Source organism: Cryptomeria japonica, chromosome 2 (genome assembly GCF_030272615.1).
Source record: "Cryptomeria japonica chromosome 2, Sugi_1.0, whole genome shotgun sequence".
Classification (NCBI taxonomy): domain Eukaryota; kingdom Viridiplantae; phylum Streptophyta; class Pinopsida; order Cupressales; family Cupressaceae; genus Cryptomeria; species Cryptomeria japonica.
Window position 1 is genome coordinate 647,876,177 of NC_081406.1, and position 22,248 is coordinate 647,898,424.

General features: G+C 35.7%; 1 protein-coding gene across 1 annotated transcript in view; it reads left to right on the plus strand.

The window, feature by feature from the left end:
- The window catches only part of LOC131054677 (dolichyl-diphosphooligosaccharide--protein glycosyltransferase subunit STT3A), a 111,584-nt gene extending 89,932 nt beyond the window's left edge, over positions 1-21,652 (plus strand). Inside the window, exons 14-23 of the mRNA XM_057989237.2 lie at positions 1,886-1,966; positions 2,117-2,215; positions 2,466-2,714; positions 3,014-3,157; positions 3,710-3,896; positions 4,064-4,161; positions 4,336-4,415; positions 20,702-20,789; positions 20,894-20,986; positions 21,086-21,652. Coding sequence (XP_057845220.2) covers positions 1,886-1,966; positions 2,117-2,215; positions 2,466-2,714; positions 3,014-3,157; positions 3,710-3,896; positions 4,064-4,161; positions 4,336-4,415; positions 20,702-20,789; positions 20,894-20,986; positions 21,086-21,148 — 1,182 coding nt within the window. The 3' untranslated portion in view covers positions 21,149-21,652. The remainder of the gene's footprint in view (positions 1-1,885; positions 1,967-2,116; positions 2,216-2,465; positions 2,715-3,013; positions 3,158-3,709; positions 3,897-4,063; positions 4,162-4,335; positions 4,416-20,701; positions 20,790-20,893; positions 20,987-21,085) is intronic.
- The last annotated feature ends 596 nt before the right edge of the window (positions 21,653-22,248 follow it).

Here is a 22,248-nt window from a genome sequence, read left to right on the forward strand (position 1 = left end):
CAGTGGATAATGGTTATTTTAGATATTTAGTTTGTTTTTAGAAACTTTCTTTTAGTTAGTTTTCTTTCCTTGTTGTCGATTGTTTCCGTTATGGAAAGATTGTTTGTATTTGCCTATTTAAGGAGTTTTCATCTCCTTTGTAAATTATGCAATTACCATTTCAGAGAAGAATCAAATTGTCTAAAAATTTAGCAAAGTAAAAGGAGGAACAATGAACAAAACAAAGAAAGATTATTGCACTTATGAGACATAAACTTATGTGCATCTTTAGATTCTACTAATGTGGATAAGATTGACACTTTTTCTTTTGATTTTGCCTGAATGACCAAAACAAACTAGTTGAATTTGCAGTGATTTTGGAAAAAGGTAGATGTAATGATTGCAAGGTAATGATAAATATGAATGTAAAGCATTATAATTGGGGCATGGACCATGATATGATTATCAGAGAATGACTCCCATATAAGATGCTTAGGAACAACTTCCAACAGAGTATTCTTTTATTTTGACACCAGCTATATCTCTAGAAGTAACCGACTAGCCTGTTAGCCTTTGAACTGGAGATTAAAATCTAACAGTGCAGTCTGGATCAATAACTTTGCCTCACATTTAATAGGCTAATTGGCTTGTAGGTTATTTCTAGAGTTCAATTTGGAAGTTATTGTGTTGGAAGTTTTTCGCACATATTTAATATGGGAGTCATTCCCCAACAACCATTTTCCAAATTGGATCAACTATGAGAAGAACTATAGTTGACATTGTGGGCACCTATCATTACAAAATTGTATGTAATGGAATGTTTCAATTTTGTACATGTTTTTATGTAGATGTAGGTCCCTTGGTAATTCTTTTGTGAGATTTATTGAGTTGGTTTTCAAGAAAATTATTTTTGAATTGATAAATTGAATTACCCGAACTTACCCCTGGGGATTTCCTCTTTATTTTTATTTTTTTATTTTGGATTTGAGGAGTGTTCATTCAGCTCTTAAACTATCAGTAATAGCACTTACAGCACATGAATTTCGTTGAAAGGAGAAAAGATGCCATTGAGGAGCTGCCTTTATGAGATATGGCAAAGAAGTGGAATTTAGAGATGTTTTGGAAATCGAGACTCAAAATCCACATACAAAAATGTAGGCTAAATCTGCAGAAGCCTTTGATGTGGTGGTGGGCAGGGACCGGAGGGGGATACTCTCATATAGTGCCCTCAATTTAGGCAACTGAACTCAAACTGGGTTCAAGTGACAAAGGAAGGAGACATCAATCCCCGAAGCATTTTGTGGATACTCTTGCTAGATCTTACAAAGAAGGCTTTAAGTTCTATTGTGTCAGGGATGGGTGTTCCTTTTCTTAAGTAGGTTTTGTAGAAGGAACAGCAAAACTGGTTTTAAGGAAGGATGATTGAAAACTCTTTCACACTTATAATTTCTTTTGTATATTCATGCCAAATTTTGTATATTTAGTTCTTTGCATAGAACTGCTTGCTTTTTGGAAAGCTTTTTAATTTAAAAGAGGTGTCATAAAAGAGAAATATATCCCTCGTGGTTTATCAGTGGATATTGTTATCATCACTGTTCACATCTTGAACAATCTCTGCTATTTGCATTGCTTCCGACTAATTTAATAGCTGGAATTGCATTTTTTTAAAACTATTTTAAAAATATACTAAAGTTACTGATCTTGACCCTTTTTAACCAAAGAAAAAAGGGAACATGTTTCTGATAATGGGTTTGCAAATGTTTTGGGTTTGTAATTGTTCTCTCTTCATATAACTAGAATTTGGTAGATATAAGTGCAGTTTGAATGGAGATAAATTTACAATTGGAAGATTATTCTTGTTCTCTAGTTAAATATTTTTGACAAATTCACCTTGCTGTTTCTGCAGGCATGTTTCCTACCATTGTCTGATGCAAGCTCTTTTTTGGTTCTCTACATTGTGACATCAGTATACTTTTCTGGTGTAATGGTAATACTTCTAGTTCCTCTTAATAGCATTTTCTTTATAGTATATAGTATATGGTATATACTATATACTTGTCTATTGCGGAACGTCTTAGTGTAACAGGTATATACTATATTATCTTATAGTCAAGAATGTTGTGGTCACTCTTCACAGGTGCGGCTTATGTTAGTGCTGGCTCCTGCAGCTTGTATTTTATCTGGAATCGCTCTTTCCGAAGCTTTTACAGTGCTAACACGATCAATCAAATTCCAGGTTTGTTTTCTACTTGAAACAAGTGTTTTATAACCTTTTGACCGGATTTTATGAATATCATGCTAGCTAGGCTAGATTTTCTGTTTTGGCACTTCCTGTTCTACTTGTTGCTTGTTTGATGTACATGCAGTGCTGTTTGGTTAAATTGATGGAAATTTATATTATTTCATTCTTTTGCAAACTTGTTATGGACTAATCAGTTACTTCAGCATCATAAATGTTTTCTTTGAGTTTGCATTCTTTTCTTCAGAAAGATGCTTTGACAGTTGGATCAGAAGCAATCACAGATGAATTGAAGGAAGGGTCCAAAATTTCTGAAGTTGGAAAAGATAAAGAACCTTTGAGAGAGAAGCCCTCAAAGAGAAGCAGAAAGAAGGAAAAGGAGAATGTGGAAAAGGTTTTGGATAAAAAAGATAACAAAAAGCAGTCATTGCTTCTTCCGTTGGAAGCATCTGCTGTTGGTATTGTGTTACTTATTGTATTGGGATCCTTTTATGTGGTATGCTAATATTTCTGTATTCTTTCTCCTATATCTGAATTTATCTTCTATCTATTCGTACTCAGTCTTATATGCAATGCAGCTTCTTTTTTTATCTGTATTTCTTCTCAGTTTTCTGGTGGCAATATTATCCTTATAGAGATGACCAATGGACATATGCTTAGCTTCATATCCTATAGTGTAGCTAATTGCTAATACAATATCCTCTATGATAATAACGTACTACTCTAAAGTTTCATTTTGTTAGGGTATTCTGAAGAATTTTCTAGTAAAGTGATTTTTGAAGAATTTGTCTGCAGGTTCATTGTGTTTGGGCTGCAGCAGAAGCTTATTCAGCTCCATCAATTGTGCTTTCATCTCATACGTCTGATGGAGTTCACGTTTTTGATGATTTTCGGGAAGCTTATGCATGGCTAAGCCATAATACTGATGAGGATGACAAGGTGCATGTGCTTTCTAGATAAATATTTTGTATTGCTATGACATGTTGTCTAACATTGACTAGCTCTTCTGCTGAGAATTAACATAAAGGTATTTCTTCTTACAATTGAATAATGTGATAGCTAAATGCATCTATATTGCTGAAACTGTGTCTACATGCAAAGAAGAAGAAAAAAGGCAAAACGAAATAAAAGGAAAAACATAGAAGGATAAAGAAATTATACTTTGAGTTAGTTGGTTTTAACCTTTAAAGCTTGTGGTCATCAGCATTGAGATGACGAATTACAGTAGGAAGCTAAGAGTTGATCCTAGCATAAGAATAATGGCTAAAATGATATAGTATTTAGGTCTGAAATCTAATCTTCAATGGATGGAACCGTGGAACTAGGTGTTAGATTATAGTAGCCACTGTAAGTTGTTTACCAAAAGATATGATATCGGATCTTGTTGTAAACATTGTAAATATATATAAATACGAGGGATGGGTCAGAAGAGTAGTTGTTCAATTGCTACCATGTAAGACTTTAACAAATTTATTGATTTGTAAATTACAGGTTGCGTCTTGGTGGGACTATGGCTACCAAACAACAGCAATGGCTAATCGAACAGTGATAGTTGACAACAATACATGGAATAACACACATATTGCAACAGTTGGTACGGCGATGTCATCTCCTGAAAGGCAAGCATGGGAGATTTTCCAATCTTTGGATGTGAAATATGTTTTTGTAGTATTTGGAGGTATGTGGTATTTTGAGATATTTCTTTCTAATCAGAATAGCATCACAAAAACTGACATTTTTTCTCATGAAGTTGTAAAGGTCTGTTAGAGGAAGTTGAAGACCTGCTAATGAATTCTCTTTGCTTTTACTCGAGTGACAATATCATTAAACAATTTGAATTTCTAGGTCTGGTTGGATATCCAAGCGATGATATCAACAAATTCCTTTGGATGGTTCGCATAGGAGGTGGTGTTTTCCCGCATATCAAGGAACCTGATTATCTTGTAAGTGGGTTCATATTTTATGTATATTGCCCAATTCATAACTTTGTTTGATGTTTCTTTTAATATTTATAATATTAACAGAATTATGATATTCATGAAGTAATTGTACCATGAACAATGGAACAATTGATCTTTGCATCTATCTAATTGCATGTTCTGATGATATACCTGTAGAGAGATGGTCAGTATCGGATAGATTCCCAGGCAACACCAACAATGCTGAACTCACTTATGTATAAACTCTCATATTACCGGTAAGAATTTGCTGTTGTATTTACAAATATCTAGAATCTTTGTTATGGTAATTTCAGCCATATGGGTTTTACAAACTATAAATATTTGTGAGCATCTAATTAATAACACCATCTTACTACCATTTTGAGATTGATTTTTACTATTCATGTAATGGTAAAAATAGCTGATATTCGATAGACCTTTTTTAATTTTATCTGTAGTATTATCAGTCAAAAAATTAAAATTAAGTAACGAGAATAGGATAAAAAAGAAGACCTTGAATATGGAATAGTAATACCGTTTGTGAAAATTGAAGTGAACTTTAGCTTATCAAATGGTGCTGATTTAGAAATTACTTTGCTTTTAAAGTGTTGAGTAACATTAATCATATAATATTGCTGTAAAGGCAAATTAGTACAGTGATTAATATATGACATTAATTACAAATTTACATTAATTGAAATTGGTGTTGTTGATTAATATTAATTACAATTTTATTTTAGAGAGGCCACTAAACACCTTAATTATAAGTGGTTAGAGAAATATGATCCGGGCTTAAAGTGTATTATTGTATAGGATAAGCATTGGAGTTGATTGGACCATCAAAAGCTTAAGAAATTTGTTTCTCCTCTTGCGAATTTCAATAAAGAACTGATGTTAGTTGAAAATTTAACAGTAAACATATTCTGTAGAGCATTTGTTATGATCTAGAAACTTTCAGAACCAGTTTTATTTTTATAGAGAAAATTTAGGCAAATATTTCTGTTAGGCATGAGGAAGCTCTTCCAGACATGCATTTGAGGTGGAAAAATTTCTCATTTACCTTTAGTATCTTCCTAGTTCGGATTAATACCTATCTTCTTTAGTGAGTGATATTTCTTTTCCAATTGTCTTATAACATGTAGGTTTTTGCTTGAAGAATCTATAACTTTGAGCATGATCTTATTCATCACCTCATTATGATTATTCTTCTTGAAAGTTTTTGTTTTATTAATTTAGAAATCCTAGGTTATTGATATAAGCTATCTTACATCAAGTTTTTGAGATGGGGATGGTAGGGGATGGGGGATGTGTTTTTGGGATGAATTCTTTTTAGACCATTTTTTAGGAAAATTTAAAAATATAGGAAATTTTAAATATTCATATGATAACATTGATAATGCATTCATCATATACATTAAAGAACCTTAGTACATAATTTTAGAATTGAATTGGGATTACAAGTTCAGGAATGACACAAATTAACAAAATTTTAATACTTTAATTGTCACTGTTCATATATGTTAATAATTGGTATTTACATATATTAAATTGAACGTGATATACTTACCACTTGGAATAGTTGTCTTTGAATGGCTTCTGTTGCTGTCAATGCTGCTTCTCTTTCCAGTTGTATGCCACCTGTTGTAAGGCACATTCCTATGCTCGTTGACTCACCTTCCATGTCTCTGATAGTCTTGGATGGTATATGAATTTTTGTAGGTGTTTGGGTTCCTTTGTGGAGTTCGATACTGTGGGTTTGGGTTCTCATAGTGTTTGCAAGGGCTCACTAGATCTATTTTCTCTTATGTACAATCAGAAAAAATCTTCTTTGTTGTTAACTTCTATTGGCAGTTGTGGCAAGCCATATATTCCTCTTGCTATTGTTATGGGCTGTGATATTGTTGGTGAACCTTCTTATTGAGACTTATGTTGCCTCCCCTTTTGGCTTTGTAAAAAATATTTATGCGATTGCTTTGGCTGCTCATGATGGCAATCATTCATTTTCTTTTGGAAATGGTCTGGGAGTTGGGTTGGTAGTGTCGCAAGTTCTCTACAGACTCCCCACTGGTCGTTGTGATAAATTGATGGTAAGTTCATTGCATTGGGGTCAGGTCAACAATCCTATCTGAGTATTGTAGGTATAGGGACTCACGCATGCCCTTTGCAACACAAACAACAAACACTCCCTTGTACATTGTCTATCCCTATTGTGGTTTGGGGGCAAGATGTGCTTGAGAATCATGATTTTTATTTGTTAAGGGGCTTGGTTTGTAGATATAATATTTTTGTCCTTCCCTTCTTGATTAACACAATTAGGTCTTGGATTCATGGAAGCCTCTCATTTAGTGCAAGATCAAGCTCTTCCCTTGTGTCAGGGGTTTCTTCATTGTGTCTTTTGTCTCTTTAAAGGATAGGGATTCAATGCTTGATAATATGGATGTGGGGAGAGCACTCTCTTTCGGTCAAGCTTTGAACTATCTCCTTGAACTCCCTCTTTGAACCTCTCAACGTTAGAATTGTGTGGGTCAAATCTACCTCTTTGGCTCTAGGAAGATTCCTACTAGAAGGTCATTTGTAATGCTATTGGTTGTTTCTTGAAGGTTGACTCTACTACTTCCTACATAGGTCACTTTGCATTGGCATGCATCATTAATATCTCAAAGCTTATTCATGGAGATATGATTTTGGTGTTGGGGGATAGGCCTTAGATTCAATTGCTTGACTGTGAGGGTCTCTCCTTCAAATGTAAAAAAATTTCTGCTATCATACACTTGGGTTCTACTTGCCCACTCTCTTTGTGCAAGGACATAGTGATATGGAGGAGGAATGCTCACAGATATCACTTGATTATTCATGCTTTTGACTCTTTTGTTTAAGGTTCCTCATAGGATGATGAATCTTCTCTTCCTGTTCCCCCAACAGTTCTTGAGGGGGTTTCTGAGGTGATTGGTGTAGCTCTAGTGACTCCTACTCCTTCTGCTCTAGTTGCTTAGTCTACTTTCCCATTGGCTTAAGGTTAGCTTCAATTTGCTGTTGAGGTGGTTGTTCAACATTTGACTACTCTGTCTTGATATTCCTTTGCCTCTATTATGCCCATGGATGGGCCCTTTGTGGGCGAACCTTTCCCTCGCCTCTCCCTGATCTAAGGATTTGAAGATAATATTTCATAGGCAATTTTATAAAGGTGGAAGAAAGGTCTTCTTGATCATGTCTCCAAATCTCATACTAGTGTGAAGGGTGTGAGATTGAACAGGGTTGGGTTTGACATTGTCTAGGTTGGATCTCTAGGTACTTTTTTGTTTCATGTTTGGTGGTTGTAGTTGTGGTGGTTTGCACTTGGTAGTTAGGCTGCAGTTGTGTTTTACTTACTTTTGGGAGGCCATTGTATTTGTTTTTGCCCATGAGCATGTTTCGTAATAGTGTTGGGAGCCTTGCTTCCGATTTTATTTAATAAAAACCAAATATATACGTACGTACGTACATACATACATACATACATACATATATACATACATATTGTTGTGTTGTAAACACACTCCCCATTGCAAATGGGGGACCCCTTTTTTTCACTTTGTTGCTTAGTGTTTTGTTTAAGTCGTCTTTAGCTTGCCAATAGTTTTAGTCCTTTGCTTGTGAGAAGGGTTTATGTTTTGTTAGATCAAGAAAGAGTGTGTTGATCTGTCCTTGAAGTGACTAAGAGTGCAAAGTTCGTCGTTAGGGTGTGATCAAGTTAGGGATTCAAGTTTCGAGTCCAAAACTGATGAATAGGTGTCAAGATTGAGGATTGATGGCAGAATTGTGAGAAATGTCAAATCTTGTGCAAATTGCTACAAGTTGTCGAAAAATTTTCAATGTTGCAAAATGTTGTCATAGTTGTCAAAAGTGCAAGAAATGTTGCAAAAGTTGTCAAGGAGGTCGTTAGGAGTTTTGAAACTCCTAAGTGTTGATGAGTGATGAAATATTCAAAGATGTGATGCCTAGACAAGGGAAATTCCTTGTCCGACCTTGATAGGATTGGAAATAAGGAGAATTTTTCGTAAGTCCTTGTCTAAGTGTGGAATTTCAAAGCTGGAATTCAAATGCAAGGTTGAAGTGTGGAGTACATTTTGTCCCTCATTAGCCTTTACTCGCACTTTTAGTCCTTGTCCAACACTAGAGTGCGCCACTTTGTCCTTAGTTAATTTCGATTTGGATTTGTCCTTGGGGACTCTTCAATGCTGCCTGTGCTAGTCCTTGAGTAACTTTCATATTTGCTTATGTTAGTCCTTGTCTAATTGGGAAATGCGCTGATGCTAGCCCTTAGGTCCCTAGTCCTTGATCACCTAGGAAAAGCACCCTTCATCTAGTTCTTGCACATCATGAAATAGTGCTTTCATTAAGTCCCTAAAATCAACTCAAGGACGCCCTTCATTAGTCCTTTTATTACATGAATCTGTGCCTTAGCCTTTAGTTCTTCCTCACCATGGAAAACCGCCTTGCAAGTAGTCCTTCACCATCCCAAATTTGCACCCTAGATTGTCTATCATCACCTTGTATTAGCGCCCAACCAAAGTGTAGTTGTTTCCTCATGGCGAAGCAAGGCTTGATTATGGAATACATCTATCAAAGCATCATCCATTATCATCATTGTCCTCAGTTTTAAATTAGATTTCCTTAACCTTTCATCCTTTTGTTTTTTTATTTTCCAAGTCAGTTAGTTTCCACGTTCCAGCTAAATGTAAGTCCCTTTGTGTAATGAACAAAATCACATCAATTCACTGACTCTATCCACAATATAAAGTCGATTGTTTGCATTGTAAACCTTGGGGTTGCCTTTTTTGATCATGAAGCTTAGCTTTCAAGGTTTCCTTGTTCACAGAGGATACAATACTTAGTATTTTATTTTGTGTTTGAAGTGTCATAAAAAACACATCAACATACATACATATGCACGTACGTACATGTTGGTTAATAGATTTAGTTTATTGTTTGGACTCTATTTCACCCAAATTTGAAGACAAAAAATTTAACAAACAGTTGGGTAAGCTATTAAATAACTTACCTCTGAATTTTGTTTATGGTACAACATCCACGCATGATAATTTTTTTTTTTGATTTTAAGAATTTAGAAATGGGGAATATACTTTTAACTAGAAAGTAGGAAAGACAGACTAACATTTGCACATAGCCATGTTACAAATGCGATCAATGAAATTAAAACAAATAGAATAATTTTAATAAATGTCAACTTTTAATGCATAGGTTGCAAGGCTTTTGAAAATATACGCCACCAACATCCAATACAAAGATTCAAATACTAAGGATAAACAAAGTACCTTTTAGATTTTTCAAATTTTGCCGAACTCCAGAAGTAGATGAATGCCACTTAAGTAAATATTACATTCACGAAGAAATGACAATATTCATATATCCATTCAAGCACATAGACTTAAAATAAATATTAAAGCAAACATTCAATTCTAAATGCACACATACAAGAAGGTTTCTTAAGGAATGAGCAAAATTTTATTTATCCTTTTCTGATTGTGTCTCACTCTTGCACTAAAATACAACAGGGATCAAAATTTCGGACCCTTAAATAGTACTTTGATTACATATTAATAATATATCAAAATGTCACTGCCCAATAGTCTTTGAAACTGATTCTTTTAAAGAAATATTAAAAATACATTTTAATGCATTTGAAACTTTTATAAAAGTATTAAAACTTTAAAATGATGAAAGGTGACTAAGGCTGAGGTAGGTGCTGTTGTGGGCCCACGTTAGCTCCATCTGTTTGAACTTGTTGCTGTATGTATCAGCCACCAACAAGGTTGTGGAAACCTTGTTGGCGTCCGATGGAGTAGTCACCGCTCTTAAAACTTCCGAGTTTGAGAACTTTTTGTTTCTTTCTTTTTAATTACTTCTTTGTTGAGAGCTCTTGGAGTTATAGGTTTTGTGTTGAAGCCCAACAAGTTTGTGAAAACCTTGTGGACTCTCGACATTGGTTTCAAAACCATGTGATTGTGCTGGCTTTTGAAGAAAAACTTGTCTTTTTGAAACTTTTGCCTTTGAAAAGAACTTTTTTGGAAAGTCACTGAGTTGTGGAAACCTCAATGGCTCCCAAAGAGGTTATAAAAACTTTTCCTAAGACCTGCACTTAAAGGATCAAATGACTCTTCAAAATCTTTTGATGGTTGGGAGTACAAAGACTTCGTTGGGTCTAAGACGGGCTGTGAGAACACTGTCAGGACACGACGATGGTTTCAAAACTGACTTTAAATATTGACAACTGAGACTTAAACCTTTTAGACTCGCAAATAACATTGTAAAGACGAGGCTTTGTCAAGGTTAAGACGAGTTGTGAGAACTCAATTCTGGTTTTAGAACCGGGTCAAAGGTCCAACTTTGAGCAAAATGACTAAGTGTTAAATAACTTTAAAGGATTTAATGCAACTTTGACACTATGAACCAACTTTGCAGAGCTCAACATAAACTTAGCCACCTAAAGAAATAAAATGAAGGTGTTTGAAATGGGGTGCCAAAAATAAAGGTAACAGTACATACATACATTTGGGAATACTTGTCTAAATGGAAAGAAAGTATATGGTGCCACTTGCCTCAACAAAGAAAGTATCTTTGAGTTATAATATTTCAGAGAGAAAGCAAATGCTTGGAGATTTAAGGGTGTGGTCGTCTTCTTCAATGGTCAACAATGATCTTTTGCACACTTTTGAAAATGCTTCTTTGTGTTCATGCTATTTGAATTCTATATTATGGTTCTTATTTTTTCAACAATGGAGTCCATACCATCATAAATTTCACCCAAACATAGGCAATTTGTATGAGCATACCAATAATGTTGATGTTGGGCTCAATGAAACTTAACATATTCCACATGAGCCCACCACTCATCATTTAGTATCAAATTTGGGCTCTTTGTTCCTAACCCACCAGTCATCATTTAGGATCATTGCTTTGATTTTTTGGGCTCTTTGTACCTGATTGTCTCCGTACTCTCCAAAGAGTGTTGGTGACCATAGCACTCAATGCATATCACACCTTCACAAGTTGTCTCAATACAATTGTGTGATGCCAATTGTCCCTTGCTTCATTTTTGGAGGCCTTTTCCAATGGACCTCTCTTAAGTGAAAGAAAGGGGTATTCTCTTCTCAAGAAGATAGAGGTAATGACATGAAGGATGTGGGCCAGTAGGATGTGATACACCACTCGGAGGTTTTTGTAATTCTTTCTCGGGAAGAGGATGTGCTCCTTTCTTTGATCTATTACTTACCATGTTAGCATCCTCTTGTTCTTTAATATATCCCATATTTTGTTGCTTTCGCAATCCTTTTTTGTTTGGCTCTGTACAAATTTTATTCTCACATCAGAAATAGTGTACAGGTGAGCTTTATATCAACTAGATGATCTCTTATACTCATTTCCACTTTGGCTACAACACTAACAATAACTCCTGCTAGGAAGTTGCTTAGTCATGGTCTTATGTCGCCAAAGAGGTGACTTTACATCAAATTTAAATAAGTTCTCTGCATTGGGGGCACCTGAACTAGAGCTGACTGAACTAGAACTACCAACCATTCTATTTGAACATAGCAAAACAGAAAAACACTACAAATTTACAACCCTACAACTTTAAAAAATAAAAATAAAATGACATTATAATCCCTATATTATGTATAAACAGTTTAAAAAAGATCCAAACTTTGAAAAAAAAACTTGGTATTTTTTTGAAAAATCTTCAAAAAATTATAAGATCCATTCACCTTTGATAGATAAATCTTTCTCGTGCAGCTCTTTCTTTTCTATAGGTGTATGTTTTTCTCTCCTTCAAAAAACAAAAATGGCAACTTGAAGGCAAAAATATTGTTTTACTCACTTGTGCTTGTGAAATGAAGCAAAAAAAGTCATGTGCTCTCACTTTAGGATAAGATTAGGTTTTTAAGGCATTTTTTGGTTTTAAAAATGTTCAAAAAAGTGTTTTTCTTTGAAATTTTTGGGTGGTTGGGCCACATATCCCCTAGGGCTCACCCAAAACCCCCCTTGGGCACCTCAAGTTCCATGTAATTCTTTTTGTGAAGGCCTTGTAGGGAACCTAGGGTGCCTAAGGTAGATCGTGGGTGAACCTTGATCCGTTTGGGCTTTGGATTGAACCCATACGGGTTTAAGTGGGTGTGGGGAGAACCCTGCAACATGAGTAGTAAGAATGCTCATCAAGAACAAGAATTGGCACATTATCAAAGATGGTGCCTTAGATGCTCTAGATGATCAACTTGACTCTAGGCTCAGATGGTGTTTCACTAGGCAAGCCTTTCCTCTTCAATTCTTAGTTGGAAAAATTAAACATTTTCCCTTTTATCTACACCTTGAGATTTGGATCCTAAATAGTTCTTTTGTCAATGGTATAGCTGTTTTACATTTTGTTGACAACATGCTATCTGGAGTCATTTTCATGAATATTGTCAAGACTCAAGATCTTTAGTATACTTGCCTTATCATTTGTAGTAAGTGAAGACTTTGATCATGAAGCTATGATACGTGAAAGATATCAAGAATCTTTCACGACGAAGCAAATGTGAGATGCTTGAAACAAATCTGAAGCTATTCACCAATCCAGTGCTTTAATGCCCCCTTTTTGAAATGGGATTTAATAATAAATAATAATAATAACTTAAAATATAAAAAAGGGAGATCATTTCATTTGAGAAGGACATCCAAGGATCATTCATCCAACAATAGTCAAGGAAGAAAGAATGGAGCATGTGAATCAAGGAGGATTAATAGAAAAGAATGAGTAGAAAATAAATAAGTGACTATTTCAAAGGGCAGAAATTATGCAAGATTGTACTCTTTCAAAGGGTGGTGACTCTTGCAAAGGGCAGACATGATGAAGAGTTGTGACTTCTCCCTCACAATGGAAGATATGAAGGGAAGAAGGTTTCATTTGAGGAGGACATGCAAGGGGGATCAATTTGGAAAATAAGTTATTATTATCAAAAGGCAACAATGGAGGGTGGTGAGTTAATTCTTATGAAAGATGGTGACCCTTTCACCAATAAACTATAACAGAGAAATCATTCCAAGCATTCAAGGATTACTATTCAATCATCACTCATGAATCCATTAAAATATATTCTTCGTTCATCCATGAATCCCTGAGAAATTAAACAAACAATCAATCAGAAAGATCAAACATCAATCAGCACTTCATCTTGGGATCAAGAAAACAAGCAATTCAGCAATCAAGCATCACTCTATCAAATCAACATTCATTCAATCATTATGCACCAATATATCAAACTAACATTTATTACATTCTCACTCATCACTCATCAATCGGGATATCTAAAAGGAATAGAAAAAAAGTGAGAGTTGAAATAAATCAGATTATAAAAAGAATATGTAAATACAGCATAAATAAATTAATTTAGAATATAGATTGAGAGCAGAAGTAAATATTTTTGAGAAATATAGGATAACTAATTATTTATCTAATTTCTATCAGCAACCTGTTGTGATGTATTCACACATCGCCCCATTGCAAATGGGGACTCCTACTTTTTTGCTTTCTAGGGTTTGTTTTCTTGGTTTTTTAGGTTCTTGTCTATTAGCCTTTGCATTGAAGGGATTGAGTTAGGTGGATCTCCTCAAGAGGTCAGGTCAATTGAGTGATTAGGGGTTATTTAGATCATTCCTAGTGTGTTTTTTTTGTGTACTATCCGGTCGCACTTCAAGTTGCTAAATCAAACCTTGGTTGAATGCATAATGTCCTCCTAGGTCCCATCCCTTACATCAAGGACAGAGCGAATTTGCCTTGAGAAGTCTGGAATGTCATCCTGATCCAGAAATTTGACTAAGTCTGGAAAATTGAAGAATCCTCCAAAAACTAGATTTTGCATTATAACTCCTGGAGTTCCGAAACCACTCTCAAACATCCTAACAATATATATGGAATATAACTTAAATTCATATATTCCATATATGAATCCCGACGGAGAGACTAACATGTCAAATTTCGCTCCTGACCCTTCCAAAGGGTCCAGAGCGAATTCCTCCATAAGGCATTCTACCTTGCCCAAAACCATGAACCAATCCTCGTCCTAGGCATTATTGAAGGCAAAGTACTTGTTTGGATAAGGAAATGTTGGAGATGAAGTCAAGATTTGAGCCTAAATGTGAATTTTGCTTTTGACCCTTCCAAAGGGTCCAGAGCGAAATTCTTGAATGACCTTATTTCCCCACTAAAAGTAAACGCCACTTTGAGAGCAAGTCGACTTGGTGATGATAGGAGAAGGCTTGCAAAGTTATATCCAAGGCAAGGAAAGGAGAAAGGAGGTGTGAAATGTGCTGAAAGACAAATTTCACTCGTGACCCTTCCAAAGGGTCCAGAGCAAAATTTCCCATAACCCCTATTTGCTCCTTGTTATGACTAAGACTTTGACTTCTAAGGCATAGTTGGGAAGGTTTTGATGCATACTGGTCTTTGAAAGGTAGTTTGAGGCAATAAAGTGGTGAAAATCAACCCAAAGGAAGAATTACGCTTCTAACCCTTGCAAAGGGTCCAGAGTGAAATCCTCAACTTGACCCTCTATTTTGCCTAAGACATTGAAAAGACCTTGTTTTGAGCTAAGTGGATGGCAAATTCACTTGATTGTGGTGAGGAGAGATAGGTTTGATCAAGTGAAGGAGATGGAAGATTTTGTCCAAAATATGAATTTCGTTCCTGACCCTTCCAAAGGATCAAGAGTGAAATTCTTTAAAGCACCTATTTTCTTCTTGGATGAGGTCAAAACCTTGGTTCCTATGGCGTTTATGGAAGTGGAGTGATGTATATTTGCTTGGCAATGTAGATCGGAGTTCAAGAAATGAAGGATCAAGCCTAGAATATGAATTTCGCTCCTGACCCTTCCAAAGGGTCCAGAGCGAAATCCTCAATTTTGTGTTGAGCCAAGCATTGATCAGGATGAATTGAACTTGAAGATGTCCATAGGCATGTATTTGAATGGGTTGTGAGTCCAAAAAGTAAGGATTTTGAGCTAAAACTTGAATTTTGCTCTTGACCCTTCCAAAGGGTCCAAAGCGAAATTCTAAATAGGTCTTGTCCTTGGCCATGGTCTAGAGCGAATTTCTCCTTTCAGGCCTTCTTGGGGGTCAAGTAAGTGTTGTCTTCAGGAGAGAGGGATCCAAAGGTGAGAGTCAAAGGAAAGCGAAGTAGGAAGGATGGAGCTAACTGAAGGAAAACAAGCAAATCATGAATTTCGCTCTTGCCCTTCCAAAGGGTCCAGAGTGAAATTCTAAGATAGCCGAAATTCTTGCCAAAAAACACTTTGAAATTGACATCACTTAAAGGGCTAGTTGTGAGATCATGATGGGAGAAGGTTTGAAGGTTAAGTCCAAAATTGTGAAATGTGGAAAATGAGGTCTAATTGAGCAAAATAGCAAAAATCGCTCCTGACCCTTCCAAAGAGTCCAGAGCAAAATTTCCTATAGGGCCTGTCCCTAGAGAGGATCCTAAGCAAATTCCATTTTGATGCCTTCTTATTAATGATTTAAGTAAGAAATGCTATGATCGGGATAAATATATCATGTTTACTTAATCATCTTTTGGTTTGTTTTGTAGATGGAGGAGGATCAGGCCAAGACAAGGGCGACCTATTCCAGTCCCATCATCATCAAGGACACTCCAAATGTATGGAGGAAGACTTCAAGTGTTCGAGAAAAGCATTGGGAGATTTCAAGTGTTCAGGGAGTTCTAAGCTATCCTCAAGGACTCCATTCTACCACATAAAGACCACAAGATGATAGAGAAGAATGACCTTACCAACACTTCAAGGCGAGGTATGCTACCGAAGAAAGAGAAACTTGACAGTAAGGAAGCCTCATCAAGCACATAGAGAATCAAGGAGTGCATCATTCATCGCGTTAAGGACGAAGCAAGATCAATCGAGGTCAGTTCAAGGGTACAGTGAAGAAGCAGATAGTTTCAGAAGAGTTAATCAAAGATAAGCTTCTCATCAAATATCAAGAGATACAAGCAAGTACCAGACAAGCTGGCGTTCCAGTCACCGTTCCTCCAGTCAGGCAGGTCCACCTCAACATGTCCAGATTTAGTGTACCTAACTCAACAGCGATGGCACAAACTTTGGTGTACCTACCCCTGCTTCCTATTGGTCCACACTCATTGAATGTAATTTTCTCATTGGCTAAGGAAGTTTGTTATAGCAAACCCTAATTAGGGTTTTCCATCTTGTAATCCTAGCCATTGATTGTAAACCAATCAGAGCCGTTGAATTGTAAAGAGCCCCCTATATAAAGCCCTGGCTCTTCATTTGTAAAGGTTAATAGTTAAGAGTTAGCTAATAATAGTTACAGAATAGTCAATAGTGAATAGTCAGCAGATAGAATAGCAATTAGAGTAGATTAGGAGGAGAAGGCAAGAAATTGTTGCCTAAATTGTAAATGAACTCCATTTTCATTGAAGTTAAGGTGAAATGTGTTCTTTCTTGCAATAGGCATGGTTTCTTGTTGAATCTTCAATTTTAGATGGTAGATAATTAGATTGAATGTAGAAAAATTGTTGAATGCACTCGTGTGGAATCCGCCTAGTCCAAACCACTAGCCTCTTGCTGATTGTAAGTGCGCCCTGCGTGGTCAACTGGCATAGAATGAGCTTAATCTCAAGTCATTACGCGTCTATTGTTCATGCATTAACTTGAATGATGATTAGTGTTTGACAATAATGATTTGAACATGTTCAGAACTACCCTAGAAGATCGCACTGAGCTGGTGTTGAATTGTTCAGTTTGATGGTGAGACCTAGCCCAGTAGGACTCCACCTAGTCGTTCATCCATCTTCTTGCATTCTAGGTCTTAGATTAGATTATCCATACCCTGCACCTTTTGATATTTCTTTATCTTCCAGCTAGTAGATAGGATTCAAGTTCCAACATATTAAACACTCAGGCATTCGAATGTAAGTCCCCTTGTGATTCCAGCATAATCACATCAGACCAAATTGCTTATCCACACGTAGAGACCCTACATATAAGAACCTTGGAGTCTTCTCGAATGATCCTTAGGTGAAATCTTCAGCATTCGAGGAAATTTTGTTCAAGAGAGGATAAGATACCTTGGTATTTTATTGTGTGTTCACATGTGCATAAAAAACACATCAACACAACCATGTTTGGAGTCAATGTAAAATGTTTTGCAAATAGGAAGATGCTGCAGTACTGGTCTTTCCTCATCAAGCACACCACCCCGAGATGGATGGATTGAAGGTCCTGCCATACTTGTAGGCCAAGGGGCCAAATGACTTGGAGGCTCATTCCGTGCCCTTGGGCTTGCTTGAGGAAGACAGTATCTAGGTGTCCTTTCAAGCTTTTCCATCAGATTCCTAATATGGTTGACTACGGGAATAATCTATGAAATAGATATGAATGATTTTAGGATACTTTTATTTTTGGTATACGATCGTGGATTCTTGATATTAATGCTTTTATGTTAATTAATATTCTTTATAATACTTAAATTATGATTTTCTGTAAGTTGACATTACAATTATGTAGTTTTATTGTAGAATGCTATTTGTAAATGAATTGCATATGCTGGAATTGTTATTTCTGGGCAAAATCAGGTATGTTCCAAAAGGGGACATTACAAGCGCACACTTAGGAATGCATAAAACCCATTCTCAGTCCATGTGAAGAATAGTCAACCTCCATAACAAGCACAACAAAACAATTAAGAAAACATTCTAGAAATATTGTTGAAGCCTTCTTGACTGTGATTTTGTAAGCAACCAAGAACAATTTGTGAAATTGGAAGGCATGCAATCATTACCATTTATAATATTACATAATTGTTATTACAATCGAACAGGTAGTTTGGTAGTTGGTCGGTTATGTGGTAACGTGGTTGATTAACCACTTCTGATTTGTATTTATATGCTGCTCTTATTTTATTTGATATCACCTGTTTATGTATATGATTGTTTTGTCAAAGTGGGCTATCCCAACTTTCAAACTTCCAATAGCTGTTTTGCCACTTACAAAATTGTTAATGCAAATTCTCAAGACCAATCTAATCTGATTCCACTTGCAATGCTGGTAATAATCTGATTACACTTGATGAAGAGCAAAAAAGTATATTTAGAACTCGATCAGCCATTATCCTCTCTTGAAATTATCATAGTTTTGACAAATGAGATGCCATAGCCAAACTTACCGATTTGCCAAACATCACAATAAGCTCATGATCTTACCTAGGATATGAATATTCTAGGACCACTTTTACCCTTCCAAAAGCCCACATTCCATGGTTTTGTTTAAAACATTTTGAATTATGTATATCCTTTCCATTGAAATCAGTCACACCAACAACCAATATTTGTTATTAAAATTCTCAATTCAAACACAGATCCTTTATGAGATTCTAACTGAGCCATTGACCCTCCTCTATCTATCAATTTGCATATTGGAGACATCAGAGTAAGCACTTGCATAGTTCTAGAATCTATCAAGAGTGTGGGCTAGTCCTTTGCAATTTTTTTGGATTCCTAACTCAATTCATCCTAAGACTGTCAACTTGAAAGTAATTTTTTTCAATTTTATCCTCCTATAACATCTTATTGCATCATCCATGGACATCACATGAATATCATTGCATTCTCTACCAACTAATGTGTTAAGCTTGCACACTTTGGCATTGTCAAGAAAATTCAAGGCAATGCCAACACTATTTATAAGGTACCCACGCTCAAGCCCTTACCTGTCATACTATTCCATGGCTATCAAAGAGAAAACTACCACACCGAGACACTTTGAGGCTCTAGTGGTCCTTCCAAATTTGAAGGATACACACCTGAGAAGCTTTTTGATTTGGATTGAACAAAAGAAATTCCAACTGAAGTTTATTATCTTGCTTTAGTACATCATTAAACACAAACTACCGAGTCCAAAACCTAATTCCTGAAAAATGTTACCTACTAAAGAGGTCAGGTGAACAAAAAATTTAAAAATATCTACTGAAGGGTCATGCCTCTGCAACCCAAGGACGTGGTATTTGGATCTTGCCACATGGAAACTATCATTGCCAAATCTTGCCAGGACTGAAATCATTACACTTTTTTGTTGGAAATTTCCAAGATCAAAGGGAATTGTCTAAATTCTAGTTCACATGGGTCGAGAAGAATTTAATTCTTGTAAAGAAGCTCATAAATTATTAAAGTTCCCTACTGGGGTATTTGTGGAACGTAATTTTTTCTAACAGTTGTATTTTGGCCATGGTATCTGTTTTGAGTTATTGAGAAAAAAATCCTATATGGTGTCCATGAATCTGCTGGCCAAATTCTTTGTCTAAGAGAATTTTGTCCATGTAGGGTCATTTGTTAGTCCAACCCTTAGCTTACATGTTTACATTAAGAAGGAAATTAAAAAGTATGTCCATGAATGATCGATCTAGGTTAATGGAAATCCAACAGAGAGATTTTTAGGATTCTAATGAGCAAAAATAAGAAAAAATGCCTCTATATGAAATGTTTTCATCAAAAAACATAGTTAGCTGGAGACTCACATCCTAACCCTTGGTACCCATCATCTTTATGAGAAGCGTGCCCCCATTTTGAAAACCCATATGGGGATGTCAAAATACATTAGGAGACTTGAGGTGAAGTTTATTTGCATCTCTTGCATCTTCTAGAGGCATCCCTCAAAAATTGGGAAACTTCTTGCAGAGGTCTCTGAGATATATCATATAAATTAGACTAGGTTTGCTGGAAGTAAGGAAATAAACTATACTTGTAGTTTTCTATTTTTTGCATAAACATTTGTAAGTTATCTTTTAGCAGAAAATTTTCTTTTCAAGTATCAAAGAGTTAATTGTATGAAGAGAAACAATAATTAGGCTTTGATATACAGATACATTGAAGTTCTAACTAGTCTGCCTGCCATCACCAGGTGATTATGGTTGAAAATTTAATCGTTTATATCATGACGATGACTACCAATATAAATATAATCAATCTTTGTATCCAATGACATATATTACAATACTTTGAAATCATAATTTTTTAATTTTCAAGCATTTTAGAATTTGACATTCTTAAGTTTGGAAAAGTTTCTGGGGATTTATTGGTAATGTGATTTCCAGTGACATTATTCCACTTATAAGGAGGATCATAAGTTTCTCGTTAATCTTTAAGAAATATTGTGCGTCTTTGGTTGTTTCTATTTTTGGGCTTTGTAATATTTGAACATTTGCATCAGAGGAGGAAAATACTCGTATATAAATTGGGGGTGTATGCCATTTGATCACTGTTAGCAATAGTATGCATACATCTATATATATAAAAGGTTTCAAAGTTCATGTGTCATGAAATATCTTGCCTTGATCTTTAGCCTTTGACAACATTGTTCCAATAGAAGCATAATATTTACAGTTTTTAACACCATTATTAATATCAAATTATCTGGCTAGATGCGAAATTTTAACTTTCTGATACAACTCATTAAAAAAAATGCTAAGCTAAGTAATATTTGTGGTACAGATTCACGGAGGCAGATGGTAAAGGATTTGATAGAGTGAGAAGAACCGAGATAGGGAAGAAATACTTTAAACTGACCCATTTTGAAGAGGTTTGGAATTATCCTTTTTGTATGAATCTAATTGCTTGTGTGAAAAACTTCCTCTTGTTTTGAACCTTTTTACCTGCATTTCCTAAGAGCATAGTCTGAAACAGGTTTTTACAACTCACCATTGGATGGTTCGCATCTACAAACTCAAGGATTCAAAAAATAGACTGCGAGGGAAAAACAAGAAAAGAACTAAATCGGTAAGTTTAATGTGTGCTCTAGTTCCTGTCAGAATAATGTTTCTTAAAAATATTTTCTCATGGTCTCAAGACAAATATTCCTATTTTCTTGGGCTTCAGGGTTCAAAAGGGGGCAAGTCACAAAGCTTAAAGAAGCAAGGCAAAAGAAACCCTTGGCTATGAAGACTAATCTGAGTGTCTATCCTTCTTTTGCAAGAAGATGCCTTGGATTTATATTTCATGCTTGTTGGGATGATATGCATTTAGAGATGAGCAGAGTCTATAAATTTTGTGGCTGCTTATTGAATTGCTATAGCTGCTTGTACATGGGTTTTAGCTTTCCTGCTGTTGGTGTCAACCGACTCCCGAATTGTCAAAAGAGATGCCAGAATCTGAGATTATTTGCAATATCAAGCTCAACAAACTATATAGAGGTCAACGCCAATTTTGCTGTCGTATTGCTCTCTTATTGCAAGCGTAACATAAGTCTTTTTTTTTTTAATTTGTTGCTCTGGTTGAATAAATTCTAATTTTGTCTGATCCTTGATTATAAGTTGCCAAGACATGGAGAAAGATAATTTAAATCTGACCTGACATTTGAGGAATGTTAAAATCTTGGGTGCAAAAGTTTAACAGGGACTGTAGTGTACTAATTCAATACAGAAGATTCTCTATCTAGTTACTTCACTGGCAACTGTTGGATTCGTTATCATAATTTAATTTATGTTGTAATAGACGATGTATGCTCTAAAATCTGTAGGTTTGTTTAGCTGTGAATATTATTGTGGAGGAACACATTTGATGCTAAAATTAATGCTATTTTCGTCTTTCTTTAATGTTTAATAACTTTTGTAATGGAAAACTTCGAGCTATTATATCCCTTTCTACCTATGACAAACAATAGTCTAGGCAATACTGTTATTAGGAACATCATAAGGAGGATCAATTGGTGCGATCTCCTCAACGTTTCTATCTACAATTGGAGCAAACTTCTGTTGTGGGACAACATTTGGAGTGGACTCACCGAGAGCGGATCGTAGCTGCGGAACAAGAGCAATAGGAGAAGAAGCTTCAAGGCCAAAGGAGGCCATGCTAGTAGCAACTAGGGGGCCAACAGAGGCCACATTGGCAATAAGAGGCACAAGCTCATTCTAGGAGGAGTCACCATCTATATGTGATGAGACATTAGAATCAAAAGCCACGATAGTCAAATAATTAGTAGTAGCATCTTTCCACCTTGTAGCAACACCTTTATGGCATGAGAGAGAAAATTTCGAAGCTAC